The sequence below is a fragment of the Arvicanthis niloticus genome, chromosome 20 (genome assembly GCF_011762505.2).
Source record: "Arvicanthis niloticus isolate mArvNil1 chromosome 20, mArvNil1.pat.X, whole genome shotgun sequence".
Classification (NCBI taxonomy): Eukaryota; Metazoa; Chordata; class Mammalia; order Rodentia; family Muridae; genus Arvicanthis; species Arvicanthis niloticus.
This window is the reverse complement of record NC_047677.1, coordinates 36,179,896-36,198,284: the sequence shown is the minus strand read 5'-3', so window position 1 is coordinate 36,198,284 and position 18,389 is coordinate 36,179,896. Positions and strand designations below refer to the sequence as shown.

Genomic DNA, 18,389 nt, shown 5'->3' with positions numbered 1-18,389 from the left:
CAGCCTCACTCACGTGCTTGGGTAAGCTGGTTTGCTTCATGACCTCGTTGCAATCCAATCCTGCCACTTGGTGGGACCTAAGCATCTGCTTATCAACCCCCAAAGACCTCAAGTGACTTGAGCACACAGAACGTGAGAGCTCATTCATGCTCAAGGATGGCCTTGAACTTTGGATGCTCTTGCTTCTACCTACCTTCTAAGGACCGGGATCATGGGTTTATGTGCTGTGTGCAGTAGAACTCATGGCTTTGTGGATGCAGGTAAGCATCCTACCGACTAAGTCACACTCCTGGCATTTATATTTACTTTTGCCAAAATACAGAATTTCAATACGGTAGACAAGTGCTTTGGTATGGCGCCATCCTCCTATCCCTATTTCTGCTTTGCTCATTTTGTTTGTTTGTTTTTGTTTCTCAAATGGAAAAAATTAGAAGATTGATTTCCTTCCCAGATTAAGAGAGACTTGGCCTGGGGAGTGTTTTATGTGTCTGTTTACTGATCGTCCGTTTGGACTGGGCTCAGATTCTAGTCCAGTTGATGATGTTTGAAAATTTGATCTCCAGTAAGGTCACAGTCCTGTTATACTGTTACACTGTTACACTTTTAGGACCAGCCCCGGGCGTTGAGCCTAGGGCCCTCTTGCATACTTGGCAAGGTAACCTATGGCTGAGCGGCACTGCTCCTTCATCTTCCTTTTCTGGTTCTTCAACTGAATTTTACAGAAGAGGCAGCTGGTAGAAATGCATCTGATTTTATTAAAACACTATCGGCAGGATAGCCACTCAGTTTGTGAAGGAACGTTAAGACCTTGTCTGTCTCTTTAAAGTAACATTTATTTATTTGCTTGTGCACATGTCCATCCATGTCAATGTGCATACAGATCAGAGGAGCATGAGGAACTCAGTTCCCTCCTCTGCCATGTGTGAAGCCCCTCCACCCACTCCGCCATCTCACCATCCCTCTGAGCTCTCTGTAAGCCTCTGGTTGATGATCCGCTCTCCCAATAAATTTCAGTAGTAATGGTGACTGAGAACTTGGATGGAGCTGAGCTTTGGGTGGTAGAAGGAATCTCTAATGCAATACTATTTTCTTCCAAAAATTGGTTATTTGTCCCTTAATTGCGTGTGTATGCGTGGCTGTGTGTCTATGCAAATGCAGGTCCCCTGGAGCTGGAGTTACAGATAAAAGTGTGAACTACCCCTACATGGGTGCCGGGACCTGAACTCCGGAAACTCAGCAAGCACTTTTATGCTGAGCTGTCTCTCCAGCCCCAATCCAATAACATCTCAGCATTTTAATCTCTTTTCCATCACTTATGCATATTTTGTTCCGTTTAAATTTGGTTACCTGGTCCTTTTGTATAAGAATATGCCTTTGGATTCTGAGCTGACTTGACCTAAGTGGCAGAAAAACAGTTATCTAAAAAATATCAGTATTGGATGTTTTTTTAATGTAAAATTTGTTTTCAAACTTAGTTCAGTTTTAAAATCCTTGATTGGGTCCTGCTGGCGTAGAGGGTACCCAAGCCTCTCTAGTTCATCCAGAAGCTTGTTTGGATTACAGCTACCAGTTTGGAAAACAAGTAGTACTCTTTCCCACAGAAATTACTTATTAGGAAATGCTACTGCAGTGTTTCAAGCTGAGGGCGCCACAAATGACTGGTGCAATGAAACCGGGTTTTGGGCAACCTCTGACAGGAGCATTGTGAGAGATGGAGAGGGGAAAGTAGAGCTGTTGTCCTGTTGTCGGTACACAATGCTTCTTTAAATAGCTCCGCCATCTCTGCTGACCTCCTGCATGATGCTCCGTTTTTCCCAAGCTGACTGCATCCGATCCTTCTGTGGTTGCATCTTTAGTCAGTCAGTCCTTCTTGCGTCTGTCTGTTCTCTGCGGCACCCCATGCCCTCACACACAGTGTGACTTGCAGCTCTCCCTTTTCTAGGGAACACCCCACGCTTGCTTTCTGCACTTGACAACAGTCGTTCTGATCTCACCTGCTTTCGGAAGCCCTCTCCTGCTCTCCCGGGCAAACTGAAACAGATGGGCTGGGCCTTAGTCATCTTGGTATTTTTAGAACTCACTGCAGTGTCCAACATAGACCAGCCTGTCTTAGAAACTGAGAGCGTTTTTAATTATTACAAAAAATATGTTAACATTGCATTTTAGAAAAAAAAAACCTCACTAATATATGTAGTAAAAACCAAGACTGTCCATTTGCTCTTGCCATAAATACTTAAAATCACCAGTACCTCAAGTTTTTAGTATTCTGAACTTTTATTTTTAAAATTTATTTTACTTTTTGAGGTTATAATTACCTCTTTTTCCTCTTCTTTTCTTCCCTCCAAACTCCCATATACCCCTCCTTGCTCTCTATTTTTCATTAGTTATTGATATATATATATGTGTGTGTGTGTGTGTGTGTATGTATACACACATACATATACATACACACACATACATACATACACACATATATACACACATATATATACAAACATACATATACACATATATACACATATGTACACATACATATATATACAGACATACATACACACATACACACACATATATATAAACATCATTACACACATATGTACATACACACATATACACACATACGTACACATACATACACATACATATATACAAACATACATACACACATATGTACATACACACATATATACATACATACGTATGTACATACACAATACATACATATACATACACACATGCATATACACACATACATATACATACACACATATACACATATACATACATACGTACACACATATATATACATCCACATACACACATGCACACACACACACACACACACACACATACACACACACACACACCCCTATTCTTAAATCCAAAAGTACAACCTGCTCAGTTGGTATAACGTTACTTCTGCCTGCACTCTTTCTTATTGTATGGACACCCATGAATGTGTTCTGTTTTCTTAAGCCAAGCCTTATTAAGGAAATAATGAAAATTAAGAGCTTAGATAAAAACGCCTTCGAAGTCAGACGGAGTCTTTCTGGAAAATGCAAAAGAAGGACCGGAAGTGAAGCAGTGGTGCTGTGAAGTTGGCTCACAAGCATGAGGACCGGAGTTTGGATCTCCAGCAGCCTTGTATCATCCCAGTGCTCAGGAGGTGGAGACAGGAGGATTCCCAGGGCTTGCTGGCCAGTCAGTCCAGCCAAAGTGGTGATCTCCAAGTTCTGACAACCGCTCATCTCTGCACACACACACACACACACACACACACACACACACACACACACACACGAAGCCTACAACCTCATGGATTTGCTTATATCACTCATACATTGCATATAATATAAATTAACAGCAGCAAACTATACTTTCAGAGCTGGTACTTTTGGTTTAACAGACGCTGACATGAATGACAGCCCTGGCAGGTATGCTTATGGCTCTCTGAATACAGTAGGAAAAACCAAAACAAACCCGGCACCTTGTAGACTTCGTGAGACCTTTAGTGGTGTGTTACATAAAGTGCTTGGGCACAGGATGAGCAATAAGCCCTCATCATTGGCTTTCATGAGGCACTTGCCAGAACACAAGGGCAGACAGACACAGAGGCTCTGTTAGCTTATTAATAGAGTTATTACATCAATGTAACCATTATGGATTTCTCCCGATTTTTAAGTCAGCATCCAGGAATTTCCTGTAATGAGAATCCCGGTCCTGTAATTTTACATAAGTACTCATCTTTTATGCTTCTTTTATCTCCTGCAGACACAGACAATTGACTTCAAGATAGAAAAGGCTGTTACTTGTGCTATTTCTATTTTTGGATGGTGTACAGACAGCTGATTCTGTTAATCTTAGGTTTCCTATCCAGTGTGTTTTGGAGAATGCACACTCCTGTCGTCCACCCATTATAAGGCTTAGAACATGCTGGGTGGTGGCACACACCCTTGATCCCAGCACTTGGGAGGCAGAGGCAGGTGGATCTCTGAGTTCGAGGCCAGCCTGTTCTACAGAGCAAGTTACAAGATGGCCAGGGCTACACAGAGAAACCCTGTCTCAAAAAAAAAAAAAAAAAAAAAAAAGACTTTGGACACATCTTCCATCAACCTAAATCATCAGCTGGCCATCCACCCATCCACCTGTCCACGCATTTGTCTGTCCATCTACCACACTCACACATATTACAAAAGGGGGATTGGTTAAAGTGGCTTACCCACAGGGATAAGTAGTTCACCAATGACTCTCTGTGTGACAGCCTTCGGTGGCTTCTCAGTCCACGAGGCTGGGATGTTCAGCAGATCCAATCTGGCGCTGCAGGCCTGGTTGACTCCGGGAGAGCTGTCAGTCACCAGCCCACACTGAAAGCCAAGAAGCTGTGTTCTGATGTCAGTGAAGGATGTCAGAAGGTGGCAGCAACAGCCACAATGGTCCACATTCAGGAAATGAAAGAAGGCCAGCAACACTTTTTTTTTCCCCCTCTGGGATCTCTGTTGGAAGATGTCTGGGCTACTTGTTGGAAGGTGCCACCCACTCTAAGGCTCCCTGCCTCAGTTAATCCTTACTAGAGACACACTCCCACACATGTCTAGAAGTATGTCCACATCATGTGGGGGTGTGCGCAAGTGTGCCTGTGTGTGTGCATGGAGCCACATATGATGTTGGATGTCTTCCTCAATGTCTGCCTTATTTTTTGAGCCTCTCTCCCTCCCTCCCTCCCTCCCTCCCTCCCTCCCTCCCTCCCTCCCTCCCTCCTTCCTTCCATCCCTCCCTCCCTCCTCCCCTCCACCCCCCCATCACTGAGCTTGGAGCTCATTACTTTGGCTGGACTGGTTGGCCTGCAAGCCACAGGCATCTCTGCATCTACCTCCCCAGCTGTGGGATTATCTGAGCATATTGCCATGACTGCCTTTTTCACTTAGCGTTGCTAGGGATCCAAAGTCAGGTCCTCACGGTTGTGAGGCAGGTGCTTACTAAGCCATCTCCATCACCTCATGGACTCACTCTCTGGGTTATTTCTACAAAGACGACCCTTTGCTTGACTTCAAGTACATTTTTTCCCTTTTGGAGAGAAGTGATTTTCCAGGATGTTTATGGCTATAACTAGTCAATGAGGATGTATACTAGAAGGTAGATCCATCCTCCTCAGCAGCATCCATCCCTCCTCAGCAGCATCCATCCCTCCTCAGCAGCATCCATCCCTCCTCAGCAGCATCCATCCCTCCTCAGCAGCATCCATCCCTCCTCAACAGCATCCATCCCTCCTCAACAGCATCCATCTCTCCTCAGCAGCATCCATCCCTCCCTCCTCAGCAGCATCCATCCCTCCTCAACAGCATCCATCCCTCCTCAGCAGCATCCATCCCTCCTCAACAGCATCCATCTTTCCTCAGCAGCAGCATCCATCTTTCCTCAACAGCATCTATCTTTCCTCAGCAGCATCCATCTCTCCTCAGCAGCATCCATCCCTCCTCAGCAGCATCCATCTCTCCTCAGCAGCATCCATTCCTCCTCAGCAGTATCCATTCCTCCTCAGCAGTATCCATCTCTCCTCAGCAGCATCCATCTCTCCTCAGCAGCAGCATCCATTCCTCCTCAGCAGCATCCATCCATCCCTCCTCAATAGCATCCATCCCTCCTCAGCAGTATCCATCTCTCCTCAGCAGCATCCATCCCTCTTCAACAGCATCCATCTCTCCTCAGCAGCATCCATCTCTCCTCAGCAGCATCCATCCATCCCTCCTCAGCAGCATCCATCTCTCCTCAGCATCCATCCATCCCTCCTCAGCAGCATCCATCTCTCCTCAGCAGCATCCATCCCTCCTCAGCAGCATCCATCTCTCCTCAGCAGCATCCATCCCTCCTCAACAGCATCCATCCCTCCTCAACAGCATCCAGCTCTCCTCAGCAGCATCCCTCCTCAGCAGTGGGTCAGAGAGTGGAGTGTCAATGGAGAGATTCTAAAGTGATACAAGAAGTTATTGACTTGGATGAGGGAAGTGGGATACGTCAGTGGAGTGGAAAAACCATTACTTTTGTTCCCAGAATTTTTAAATTTGGGTTTCAGTAAGACATCATGATAGAGTTGTCCTAAGGCAATGACTCCAAAAGGTTTGTGATCAGTATAAAGTACCGGGACCATTTGGCAGTGGCACTCAGTGGGTCTGTGGACATGGAGCTAAAATGAGAAATCTTGATTACATAGAATACAAAAACCATGAGGCTACGACAGACAGGATTATGGGCATCAAGGGAAGAATCTGGGGAAAGGCTGTGCTAAGCTTGTTTGTTTTTAAGTAGATGAAAATGCAAACCAAAAATCTTTTTGTTCAAAGACATAAGTAATGCATGTACAATAAAATCACTGCAAGGATATCACTACTTGATCACTACTTGGCTTATAATGGCAAATTATTTTAGAAGTCACTAGACATGAGATTAGGAGGAATTATGTCCTATGCAGACCTCCATTTTAGCAAGGCGCTATAATTTTTTAATTGTTCAGTGCCTACCTAGACTTATGTGAAAATGTGTTTTTTACACCTGTTTGGATACACTCCACAGGCAAACCAAACAGCAGCTTGTTGCTGTTATGACAGGAGGTTTGAAAGGAAGTCTCCTTTACCCCCAAGAGACAATGAAATCGGAAGTGGTGCTAAACTGGGTTTAGCGGAGTGGGCGTGAAGGAGATGATGTTTCAAAACTGCAGAAAGGAAGTAGACTCTCAAGCTCAGTGTTACACTAGTAAGATTTTGCTTTCTTTTCAGGAAAAAAAAAAAGGTACAGGTGTGCATCAGAAGAGGCTGTTGTTGTTAGGCAGGATTGTATCATGTTAACTCTGTCCCGCCTGGAACTTGTATATAGACAGAAACTCGAATTCACAGAGCTCTACCTGTCTCTTCCCTCCAGAGTGCTGGAGGTAAAAGCCTCCACCACCTAGCCCGATGGATGAGATAGTTATTTTAAATGTTATTTATTAATTTAGTGTACTTTGGAAACAAGGTCTCTAGCCCGACTGACCTGGAATTTACTTTGTAGGCAAGGATAACCTTGAACTTGTGATCCTCCTACCTCAACTTCCCAAGTTCTGGAATTTAAGACACTATGCCTGGTTTACGCGACACTGGGGGCAGGGGAGGGGGCATCTAAGCCAAGGGCTTTATGTGCATCCCCCAAGCATCTGACCAATTAAGCTACATCCTCAGCCCTTAAGCAACATATTTAACAGCTTGAAGCTCTCGGACATCTTTAAGTCTTCCTAATATTTTCCATGCCATTGCATAAAGAAAACAAAGCAAAAATCTAGTAATTGTAGGACACAAATTGTACATTACCTCAAGTCCGTCCTTGTCACACAATCTCAGTGGTGTGACTGGTCAAACTCATCAAATCCACGTGATCTGCAAAGTGGGAAACAGTATTCAGGGCTCTGGCATTCCCTGCTCAGATATTAATATAAGAATTTTTTTTTTTTTTTTTTTTTTTTTTTTTTTTTTTTTGCTTTGTTGCCTTTTATATTAGAGCGGGCTTTTTTTGTTTTTGTTTTTTTTTCCGGTCTGTTTTTGAGGCAGGGTCTCATGAAGTCTTGAACTTGCTAGTAGCAGGGGATGAATTTGAACGCCTGCCTCCACCTCCCAAGTGCTGGGATTACAGGCCTGCACCACCAAGCTGGGTTCGGTTTATTAATTTTTTTGACACGTTTTCTTGTGTGTGTATATGTCAATGTTAGAGGATAACTTGCTTAAGCTGGTTCAAACATGTAGGTCCTGGGGAACTGTACTCAGCTTGCCAGGCTCTGGGCCATCCTGGGAAACCCCATTCTTTTCTATTAATTTTTAAAGGGAAGATAAATAAAGCGATACATTCATGACCACTCCTCCCTCTCTTCCACCCCTCAATAGCCCCGTGTGCTTTCCTGCGTACTCAGACGAAACATGCAGTTTGCTGTTGGGGCATCATCAGATCTCTGACTTCAAGAGCCAGGCACTGTGACAACACCAGCGTCACGAAGCAGAGCTGGCAGCCGAGGTGCCCTGGTCCAGCAACAGCCTTCAAGCGGCCCAGCAAAACACACGGCGGCGGGGGCCTGCGGCGACGGCGAGGCTCAGCAACAACCACTCCAGACCGAGCCCGCTCTGCTTAGCCGCAGGCTCCGCCCCCTCCTCAACCCCGCCCACTAAACGGTGGGGACGCACAACGCCTCTCGTCTATCCCGCCTCCTGCCGCAGACCGGAAGTCCGGGCTTCCCACAGTGCCCCGCGCCGCGGCGGGCATGATAACAAGCCCCCGGAGATCCCCACGCTGGTATTTTGTCTGTGTGTAGGCGCCGAGACGAACCGGACGGCGACGGGCCAACAGTAGCCGGCCCGAGCGATGGCGCTGTTCCGGGGAGTGTGGAGCGTGCTAAGAGCACTGGGGCGCACGGGGGTCGAGATGTGCGCGGCCTGTGGGGGCCGGATACCCTCGCCTGTCAGGTAGGCCCAGGCGTGGGACCCCGGTCACCCATCATCCGTCTGCTCTCGTTCCACCCGAGTCCTCCAGGCCGCCTGGGGTCTCGCGCCTTTTGGTACCCGACCCCACTTCCTGTCACCTTCTACTAGATGGCGCCTAGGGCTCTCTCCTTTTCTGCCTTGGAGGAGGCGGGGCCTGGAGTTGTGGCTCGGAATGCTCGCCCCTACTCTGTCCTGGCTGCCAGGACTTGTGCCGTAGCCCTGCAGCCTCCTCTTTGATTTGGCTGGGTCATCCAGGATGCCAGGACTTGCCTCTGCCCAGCGGGTCCCTTCAACCCTGTAGACCCCTCTTTGGTTTAGCTAGGTCACCCAAGCCTGCCCCGTTTGCAGGTTCAGCCCTGCAGCCTCTTATTTTTTTGGTTAAGGGCAGGGTGTTGAAGTAAGTCGGTTGTGGAGGGAACACTTTCTGGTGTGCTTATACAACTGAAACCTTCGCCATTTATTTGAATACTTAGCACAGCAGAGGGAAGGGAAACGCACTCAAAAGTTATTAGGTTTTTTCTTTTTTGGTTGATTGGTTGATTTTGTTTGTTTGCTTGCTTGTTTAAAAGACTGGGTTTCCCTTTGTAGCCCTGGCTGTCCTGGAACTCGGTTTGTAGACTAGGCTGGCCTTGAATTAACACATGGCAACTGCTGGGCTAGTTATTAGCATTTTAGGTGAAAGTGTTGGATATATAGCACCTTGGCTGACTTTGTACTTAGAATCTGAGGTCTATGTATGAATGTTACGTATCTGACATTCGGTTCTTTTTACTTGTATGTAGCCTTGTCTGTATTCCGAAGTGTTTTTCCACCTTGGGTAATTATCCAAAGAAACCTATGACTTCATACCTTCGATTTTCTACAGAACAGCTACCCAAATTTAAGGCTAAACACCCAGGTAAGGAGTTTGGAGCCTATAAAAAAATTATTATATATATATATATATATATATATATATATATATATTTTTTTTTTAACTGCAATCTTGATTTGCACTGCCAGGGCATCTAGCAACACTTTTTTTTTTTTTTCTTTCTTTCTTTCTTTCTTTCTTTCTTTCTTTCTTTCTTTCTGTAGTCTGTTTAACATTTTTTTAACTAATAGAAATTCCTTAAATATTAATGAAAACAGTAGTTTTAACATAACATGTAGAGGGCTGGAGAGATGGCTCAGAGGGGTTAAGGGCACTGACTGTTCTTCTAGAGGTCCTGAGTTCAATTCCCAGCACCTACCTGGTGGCTCACAACCATCTGTAATGAGATCCTATGTCCTCTTCTGGTGTGTCTGAAGACAGCTGCTGTGTACTCATATACATAAACTGAGTAAATCTTTAAAAAAAAAAAAAAAACATGTAGAGAAAAAAGATAAAGTTGAGGCCTAGTTGTCCTGGACAGTTGCTTCTGCCATAGGACATTGTAATGTCTAAGGTGCAATAAAATAACTTACCGGGAAGTATTCTATACAATATATAATAATGGTTTATATCAATCATTAACTTCACTGGAAATTATCTAAGCTCCTGAAGCAGAGGAAAAAGATTTGCAAGTAGAAAAATTTTCCAGGAAGTCTTAAGAAAGGGTTGTAGGGCCTTCATTTGAATATGTAGTATAAAGGTAATGGATGAATTAATAAGTTAGTCCTTATGATTTCCAAAGTTCTTTTACTTACAGTACCTCACAGATGCTAGTGAAAATCATACTAACGTTCTCACCTTGTAGATTGGAGATTAAGAGATATGCTTGTACACGTACCCCTGTCTTCTAAAATGTAAGACTTGGTACTAACTCGTGCTTGATAAAGCAGTTGTATCCCCAGCTAAGAATGGGGAAGAAATAAAGACAAATGGATTAATTTTACAACAGTGTTATATCTGAATGGTATTTCTGTAACTGAAGTGCAAGATGCTATTGTTTGAGCAGCACTAGTTTGTGGTTTGTTTGGGTTTTACTAACAATAAATCTTGAAAGGCATGACAGAATATTTTAATTGAAATGCAGACATCATGGACGTGGAACAGTGCTTATTTTACTCTACCAGTGGGTTTCCAAGGACTGTCTTTGGTAATCCACAACATACTCCCTAAAGCTAAATAACAGGTTTCTAGCATTTCTTGATAAAATTGTATTTGTATGGTGTAGAGACGTAAGTAATTAGCCTGCTTTTAGAGCCACTGGGCTATTTTCAAAAGGTTGTAAAAGTTAACCCCTAAGAAATAAAATTGAGACATCCATTTTTAATCTAATTTGTAGATGCAAAACTTTCAGAACTGGTTAGAAAAATTGCAGCCCAGTGGAGGGAGCTACCAGAAGCAGAAAAAAAGGTAAGCGTTCACGTTTTCAGAGCTTGGTGACAGCTCTGTAGATAGGGTGCATGTTTGCTCAGTGACTAGGTAACTCAACACTTTGTTCTTTTGGACAGACAGGGTTTCTACTTGTGCTCATGGCTTGCCAACTGAGTAGACTGATTGGCCAGCAAGCTCCAGGGACCCACCTGTCTCTGCCCCTCCCACCCCCATTATGAGGTTCATAAACACTGGCTGTGGCAAGGTCTTCACTCACTGAGCCATCTTCTTAGTACCACCTCTCCTCGTAGCAGTCCTGTCTGCACAGCTAATCTCTCCCTTTTGTTTGATAACTGATGTTGATATGGATGGGCTGAGTGCAGGTGAGTGGTTGACTAGGGTCAGGAAGGAAGGCCAGTCACTGTCCTGGGACCTTGATTATTAGCAAGCCTGTGCGAAATAGATCTGAGAGCACAGCTTCACCTGGCTGGTCATCTCCCTTTATCTGAATCCAGCTGTCCTTCCCTGACATGTGATGGGTTGAGCTTGCCAGCAGCACCAGTTCATGGATTTTCATTTGAGGTTTTCATTCACAGGCTTATGAAGCAGATTTTAAAGCTGAGTGGAAAGCATACAAAGAAGCACTGAGCAAGTATAAAGAACAGCTAACTCCAAGTCAGCTGATGGGTTTTGAGAAGGAAGCCCGGCAGAAACGGTTAAAAAAGAAAGCACTGATAAAAAGGAGAGTGAGTATCACGGAAAGAAATACTGTTCCCTGTGAGGAAGAATCAACGTGACCAAGAGTCTGGGTAGTTTCCCCTGTGTCAGTGACAGTAGAGTTGACGGAGTGAGTGCTGCTGGGCACTCGGTTAGGCGAGACCTCCTAGAGGAACTGTCTGGTTTGAGTTGTATGGAGAAACAGGATTTTAAAGGTGCTAATTCCTTCATTAGCACATCAGAGGAAATATGCCACTTATTTATGTAAGGAGTTTTCTTGAGGTGGGATTCTGTTTTCTTCCAATCTGTCTTGTTAAATATTTTTGTTTTCCACCTTGTGTTAATTTTACATCAAGGCCACTGTTTGATTCCAGTCAGCCTACATGTTTATTTAGGGATTCTCTTAAGTTTCTGTATCAAATCCATGCAGATAAAACCTTAGATATTTAATACCCCTGCTCTCCTAACACCTCCTAGATCCCCTCCCTTTTATTTTTTAAATGTGTGGGTAATGGGGGCAGGGGTACCAGTGTTGAGGTCAGAGGATAATTTGTGGAGTTCTTTTTTTCCTTTGACCCTTGCTGGGGTTATGCAATAGACACCTTTATCTACTGTGCCATCTCAGCTACCTAAGTACTTCCTCAGTTCATACACTGCTACTCTTCCAGGTACAGAAAATAGATAGGAAAGTCCAATGCAGTATGTATCACGGTAAATATGGAACCCAGCGTAAGAGATGCTGATTGCCCATCCCATAGTTCCCCTTCTTGGTAGATGACAAGAATTGAATACATCTTTTGAATTTTAAATGTTTGAGCCATGCAGGGAAGGAATGACATAAGGTTACTAAACAAATACTCCTGTATTTATCAGGTTCAGTGTAGGCGTGTCAGGCCAATATGATGCCACCCTACAAGGATGAGATGGCTTTAAAAAATATTTTAAGAAGGTTCGATATGTAAATACTGATTTAGTTTATGGAAGTTATAAGCATAACAATGTCAAGGAGAAGCCTTTATATATGGATAAATGCCTCATTATATTAGTTTAAGATGTTATGCTTGAAAAAATTTGACTTCTAAGGTATAACAAACATACTTCCTATTACAAATCCACCGTGCTGGGTGTGGTGGTATGGGCTGTGTCCCTGCACTGGGAAGTGGAGGGAAGGCTGGCTACAAGGTAGCAGAAAACAGCAGAATCTAGGATTTTGTCACACACAGTTTCTTTAGATAGTATTAGGCTTCCTGGTGATGTATCTGACAACTTTAATTTTTGTTACTCAGGAATTAGTTTTGCTTGGAAAACCAAAAAGACCTCGATCAGCATATAACATTTACGTATCTGAAAGCTTCCAGGAGGCTAAGGATAACTCCACTCAGGTAAGCAGAGCTGCAGGTGGCCCTCAGGTTTGTGTGTATTTTACTTTAAAGTCATGTAGGAGGTTGTAGGTCTGTCTCATGATGATGGAAAGTAGCAAAAATGGAAAGTATTGTGTCTCTTTCCTTGAAGCTGGGTGTATAGGTGACTAGCAGAACCAGGTTGGTGTGCATGATGCCTTGGTTTGATTCCCAGCACTGAAAAGTTCTGTTGTTATTACATGCAGCTAGGTGTGTGCCTGCCATACTTTGCCATACACACTTTGTGGGTACACACTGGGACAGCTTTCAAAGTATTTCTAATTAAGTCACCCTTCTGTTTTCATGGTTCACACAGATACACAACTTTATGTACTCTAAGCTCTTTATTCTTAAGGGAGAGGACATTGTTTACATCGTGAGGTGTTAAGAGTCTTCTAGAAGCTCTGCTCCAGCATCTTTGAAGTGTTAGAATCCCTGGAAAGGATGAGCTTAGGATTTTCTTGTTTTGCTCTGGGGTTGGGTAAGACTTACCTCTTCTTCATGCCTTGTTCTTTAACAAGACTGGTTATACCTGTGCCACGGGACTGTGCTGTGCATGTAGACCTGGTCACAAGAATGTGGGAATACAGAGTGTGTCCATCTCCCCTCAAGAGCCACGATGGCAGCTGTGTTTCCCTTGTGTAAAGTGCTGTCTTAAAGAAGGGCAGGTGTCCAGATCACTCAGCAGGCATTGATTGAGCTTGCTGGGCTCGTATTGGAGTTACTAGATCTGTCATTCATTCACAAGTCTTGTGACCATGCACTTGTAGCATATGTTTGAAGTATATGTGTAAAACATGGCTCTTCTCAGGCTTGTACTGGATACTTAATTGCTTTTCTTTGGGATTTTAAAATGTTATTCATTTTACCAACAATATATTTTTTAATGGTCTATAAAATCAAATTATTTTTCCAGAATAACTAAGATTAACTTAGAAAAAAAATGAGTATTTATTTCCAAAGTATTTTTCTTTAACAGAAACAGCTTTATAGACTAAAAGTTTTTTATAAAATTAGAATCTAGTATAAGTCAAGAAAATTGATTCTCCAGGCTGTTTTCCAGGACCCAGAATTGTCCATTTATTTTCACTTTGCAAAATGGATCGAGTTTATTAGTAAATCTTTCTTCCTTCTTGTACAATTTCAACGTCTAGCATCGTCTAGAATCATACTGTTAGTTCTCAAATCCTAGAAAATAAATGTGTATCACTCTCCAGTGTGAATTCTTTTTTTTTTTTTTTGGCTGTCTTGTCTCCCCCCCCCCCCCTTTTGTATGCAGTGTTCTGCCTGCATGCCAGAAGAGAGCACCAGATCCTATTATATATGGTTGTGAGCCACCATGTGGTTGTGGTTGCTGGGAATTGAACTCGGGACCTCTGGAAGAGCAGCCAGTGCTCCTATCCTCTGAGCCAGCTCCAGCCCTGGTGTGAGTTTGCGCTCCTGTATATTTGTCCATAAGCATTAGTGACGAGTGCAGAAGATTATGGTAGTGGTAGCAGCTGTCGCCATGCCAGAAGTCCTCCTTTGATATTTTTACTTTTTCTGACTCAGGATTACTGAAGTGGAGGCTTGCTTTTTAATCATTAGAATTTCCTCAGTCACTGGTTTACTTAGGGTTTAGGTAAGTGTATGTTTTTGTTTTAAAAACTTCTATAGGAAAGCTCTATGCTGGTGAGAACTTTAAATACAGTGCTTTTAGCATGCAGGCAGGCCCCTAGAATTGCCTAGCACCCTGAATGGTCCAGTCCTTAGTTATGGAAATATAACTTGGTTATAGTTTTTTGTTCTTTTAAAAATACTGGCTGAATTAAGTGGGGGCTCATGTTTGTGATCCCAGTCCTTGAGAGCCCAAGACAGGAGAAGTCACATTTTCAAGGCTAGCTTATATCAGAGGGAGAATTCCAGGCTAGCAAGAGCCACATGAGAACTGCAGACACCCTGCCCAGCCTTCTAATGCCCATACACATAGACTCACACACAAACGTGTACTTATGCACATATACACATGCACACATGTTTACACAGGCTTGCATATACAGATGCACACAGACACATGCACATAGACAAACACGTATGTATCCACAGACATGAGGTACTTGTCAGCAGTTGAATACCACCACATATTTACAAAAGAAGCATTACTCAAATTACCCAGTTTCATTTATGATCCTTTTTGAATCTCAGTTTGTTAGTCACTTAGTATATCTGCATATACTGAGTGTTAGTTCAGTTTGAAGCATCTTGTTTATTCCAGATTGGCAGCTGCCACCTGACCAGTGTATGCCAGCATGCCAGTTCCTCCCGCATCAGGCATCAGTCTCCATGTGCCGTTGCTTCTGTTTTTCTTCACTTATTCTCATTTTAGCTTTTCCTTAATTAAGAATATGTGGGAGTTATATTTCAAGTTTTACACGTCTTAAAAACTGCCTTTTTCCCCCCTGTATTTTTAGATTAGGCATAGAGTTCTGGTCTGGAAGTCATGCTTCTTAAGCATTTCCAAATGACTACTGCTGTTTTGGCCTCTATGATTTTTGAGAAATACAACCAGCACTTGGATAGTTAAGGCTAGAGGGTTGTAAACATAAAACCATCCAGTGCCAACCCCAAAACCACAGATTAAGAAAATAAAATCTGGGCTGGCCAAAGGCATATGCATCCAAGCCTGTCCTAAGTTTGATCCCCTGGACCTGCATGGTGAAAGGAGAGAAATGCAAGTTGTCCTGACCTTCACATGTATGCATGTATGTGCACACACAAGGAAAATGTAATATTAGAAATTTTTAAATGACAAACCAGTTGGGGTTCCTTTGCATGTTGCTTTCTGTTGAGACTGTCTAAGTTTGTCCTCTCACATCCTTGTTTGTTCTTGAACTGCCTTCCTCTATCCCTGGTCCCAGCTCAGGTTCTGTGTGTTTCACATATTTCCCTTGCCTTTTTGCAAGGTGCCCTTACATGTGCCTGCTCTTCTCTGGGACTGTTTGACTCTTGAGAATGTGAATGTCCTGGAATCTGCCAGAGTGAGCGTTGAAGCTTCTTTTCACCTTCTCTGTGACACTTGCCTGGTGCTGTCCACTGTCCATGCCTTTTGTTGGTGCTGCCCCCTTCTATTGGGTTTGTCTACATGCATTTACACCTTAAACTGGAGTTTGGGGAAGTGTGCAAAATTAAACAAGTTGTCCCCTATTACTTTATGTAAACAGGGCCCAAGGGATGGAAAGTGGCCTCTTTCCCATGACACCACTTAGGTCAGCTGGCAGACTGAGTAGAATTAAGGGTTATTTGCTCTGTTCATGTGTTGGCACCTAAACATCTAGGCACAGAATTCAGAATAACACACAGCTATAGGGAAGGAAAAACAACCTTGAAGTTAGTTCATGACAGAGTGGGGATTATACCTTAATACAAGCATTTTTTTGTTTGTTTGTTTTTTTGTTTTTTGTTTTTGTTTTTTGTTTTTCGAGACAGGGTTTCTCTGTGTAGCCCTGGCTGTCCTGGAACTCACTCTGTAGACCAGGCTGGCCTCGAACTCAGAAATCCACCTGCCTCTGCCTCCCGCTGCTTTAATCCGCTGGGATTAAAGGCGTGCACCACCACCACCCGGCCAAGCATTTTTAATCAAAAGATACTTTCTCATTTTGTAAATGTAACAGTTGAAGAGAAACAAGTTGTCAGTTGCTGTTATTTGTGAATGGCAGCTGAATTCCTGGTGGAATAAGTAAGGAATGTTCCCCTTTGCTGTCTTAGTTGTACATCTTAACTATCTTGTTTTACAGGGAAAATTGAAGATTGTAAATGAGGCTTGGAAAAATCTATCTCATGAAGAAAAGCAGGTAGGTATTAAAGTTTCTGATTTTACATGTCTGTTTAGAGTGCCTGGGATGTGTCAGGACAAGGCTTGGCTCATAGCGTCAGCCCAGCAGCAGTGATGGTGGTATTCAGGACTGCCTTCATTGTTAGCGCCAGCATGACCTTTCAGTGTTTGTCAGTAAATAAACTGGCATTTAGAACATGGCTAGTCCACCTTGGTCCTCTCTCCCAAGTCCTGAAACTAACAACCCACCAATCCTTGGAGAACACTTTTCTAAACACTTTCTATCAACCTTTTCTCACCTAACGTTTTATATAAAAATAATTTCTGTATTGCCCCTCGGTGCGTGGAGAATAGCGCTAGTCATTTCCATGTAGATGGAAGCATTCCAGAGATGAATTGCTATTTTCTAAGTAAAACCTTGTCACGTTTTTTTCTCAGGCGTATATTCAGCTTGCTAAAGATGATAGAATTCGTTATGACAATGAGATGAAGTCTTGGGAAGAGCAAATGGCTGAAGTTGGACGAAGTGATCTCATCCGTCGCAGTGTGAGACGATCAGGAGACACCCCTGAGAATTAAGATAGAAGATGGAGTTGTCCTTGGAATTAGGCATAAGAAACCAGTTAGGTCTCAAAGCCTTAACTTGTTACATTAGAAAGGATAAAGGTGGTTAACCTTTGACATTCAGTTCATTTTTCTGTAGCCCATGGACTTCTGCCCATTGAATGCATTTCTGTTAATGTTTTGAGCCTTGACAGTAGAAGATCATGCCAAGTTCTGCCTTTTGCTTAAGAACTGGGATGGAGACTGTGTGCAACCGCATGCAGCGTGAATCATTCTGTTTGATGGAGTAGATAGACTGTGAAGGGACTTTCTCACTGGTGACAGGTGCGTGTGGTTTGTGAAGTTTTTACACTGATGACCGTTACATGTGGGTGTACCCCCTTGTGTCCCGGGCCCAGAGCTGCTCTCACAGCTGTGGCAGAGCTATGAATAATTGCATTTTCAAAGAAGCTTCCAGGCTTTTCTAGATGAAGTGATTCCTAGACCTAGATCATGTGTAGAGCTGATGTTTGTACATAAGAAGTGATTGTTGATATCCTAGTAGCATTTTATAGTAGAAACAGAGAGATTTACAAATCCTTCTCAATTAAGAAATTATGTACCAAGTCTATGCATATGTTTTTATTGCATAGAATAAAAACTCTAATTTTTCAAACATGTTTCTGAATTATGTATTTTAAGATGAACCATTTGGTTAACAGATTTTTGTTTTTTTTAAATTTAGGTAGGGACTTTATTTTTATGAATTACCTTTCATTTGAGAGTATTCATAGAGCTTGTGTAGTAATAAATTTTTAAATGAGAAAATGTGAAAAACAAATCTCCAGAGTCAGAAATCTGAAAGATTATCCATGACAGCTAAAGGCCTGTGCAGGAGAGAGCCAACTGTGTTGAACTGGCCAAGTCCAGCCCACTGGCTAACTGCTTTTCAGGGCTTATTCATCAAGAAATGTAATTATGTTGTAAATAGGTTTTTTAAAAGGAAAGTATCAAGAAAATTGATATGCTCTTTAGTGTTTGTGAGTAGAATTTCTTGGAACACAGCCACATGCTTTCTTGGGTTTGTTGTGTGTGGGTGCTCTGTGCTTCAGAGACTATACTGGGAAGCCACAGCCTACAGG

General features: G+C 43.0%; 1 protein-coding gene and 1 long non-coding RNA gene across 4 annotated transcripts; one reads left to right on the top strand and one right to left on the bottom strand.

The window, feature by feature from the left end:
- Positions 1-763: 763 nt before the first annotated feature.
- On the bottom strand, positions 764-8,064 carry LOC143435284 (uncharacterized). 3 transcript variants are annotated; one of them, XR_013105430.1, is made up of 4 exons: positions 7,927-8,064; positions 7,338-7,403; positions 4,220-4,493; positions 764-2,031 (listed from the first exon to the last, which is right to left on the bottom strand). It is a non-coding gene; the product is annotated as an uncharacterized LOC143435284 (long non-coding RNA). The 3 variants fall into 3 exon arrangements; XR_013105429.1 differs by having other exon boundaries at positions 764-4,493; XR_013105431.1 differs by having other exon boundaries at positions 764-4,364.
- On the top strand, positions 7,999-17,925 carry Tfam (transcription factor A, mitochondrial). The gene is made up of 7 exons (XM_034524578.2): positions 7,999-8,477; positions 9,278-9,393; positions 10,745-10,815; positions 11,373-11,522; positions 12,780-12,875; positions 16,667-16,723; positions 17,143-17,925. Exons 1-7 carry the CDS (start codon positions 8,377-8,379, stop codon positions 17,281-17,283), a joined length of 732 nt encoding a protein of 243 aa, XP_034380469.1. The 5' UTR covers positions 7,999-8,376; the 3' UTR covers positions 17,284-17,925.
- The last annotated feature ends 464 nt before the right edge of the window (positions 17,926-18,389 follow it).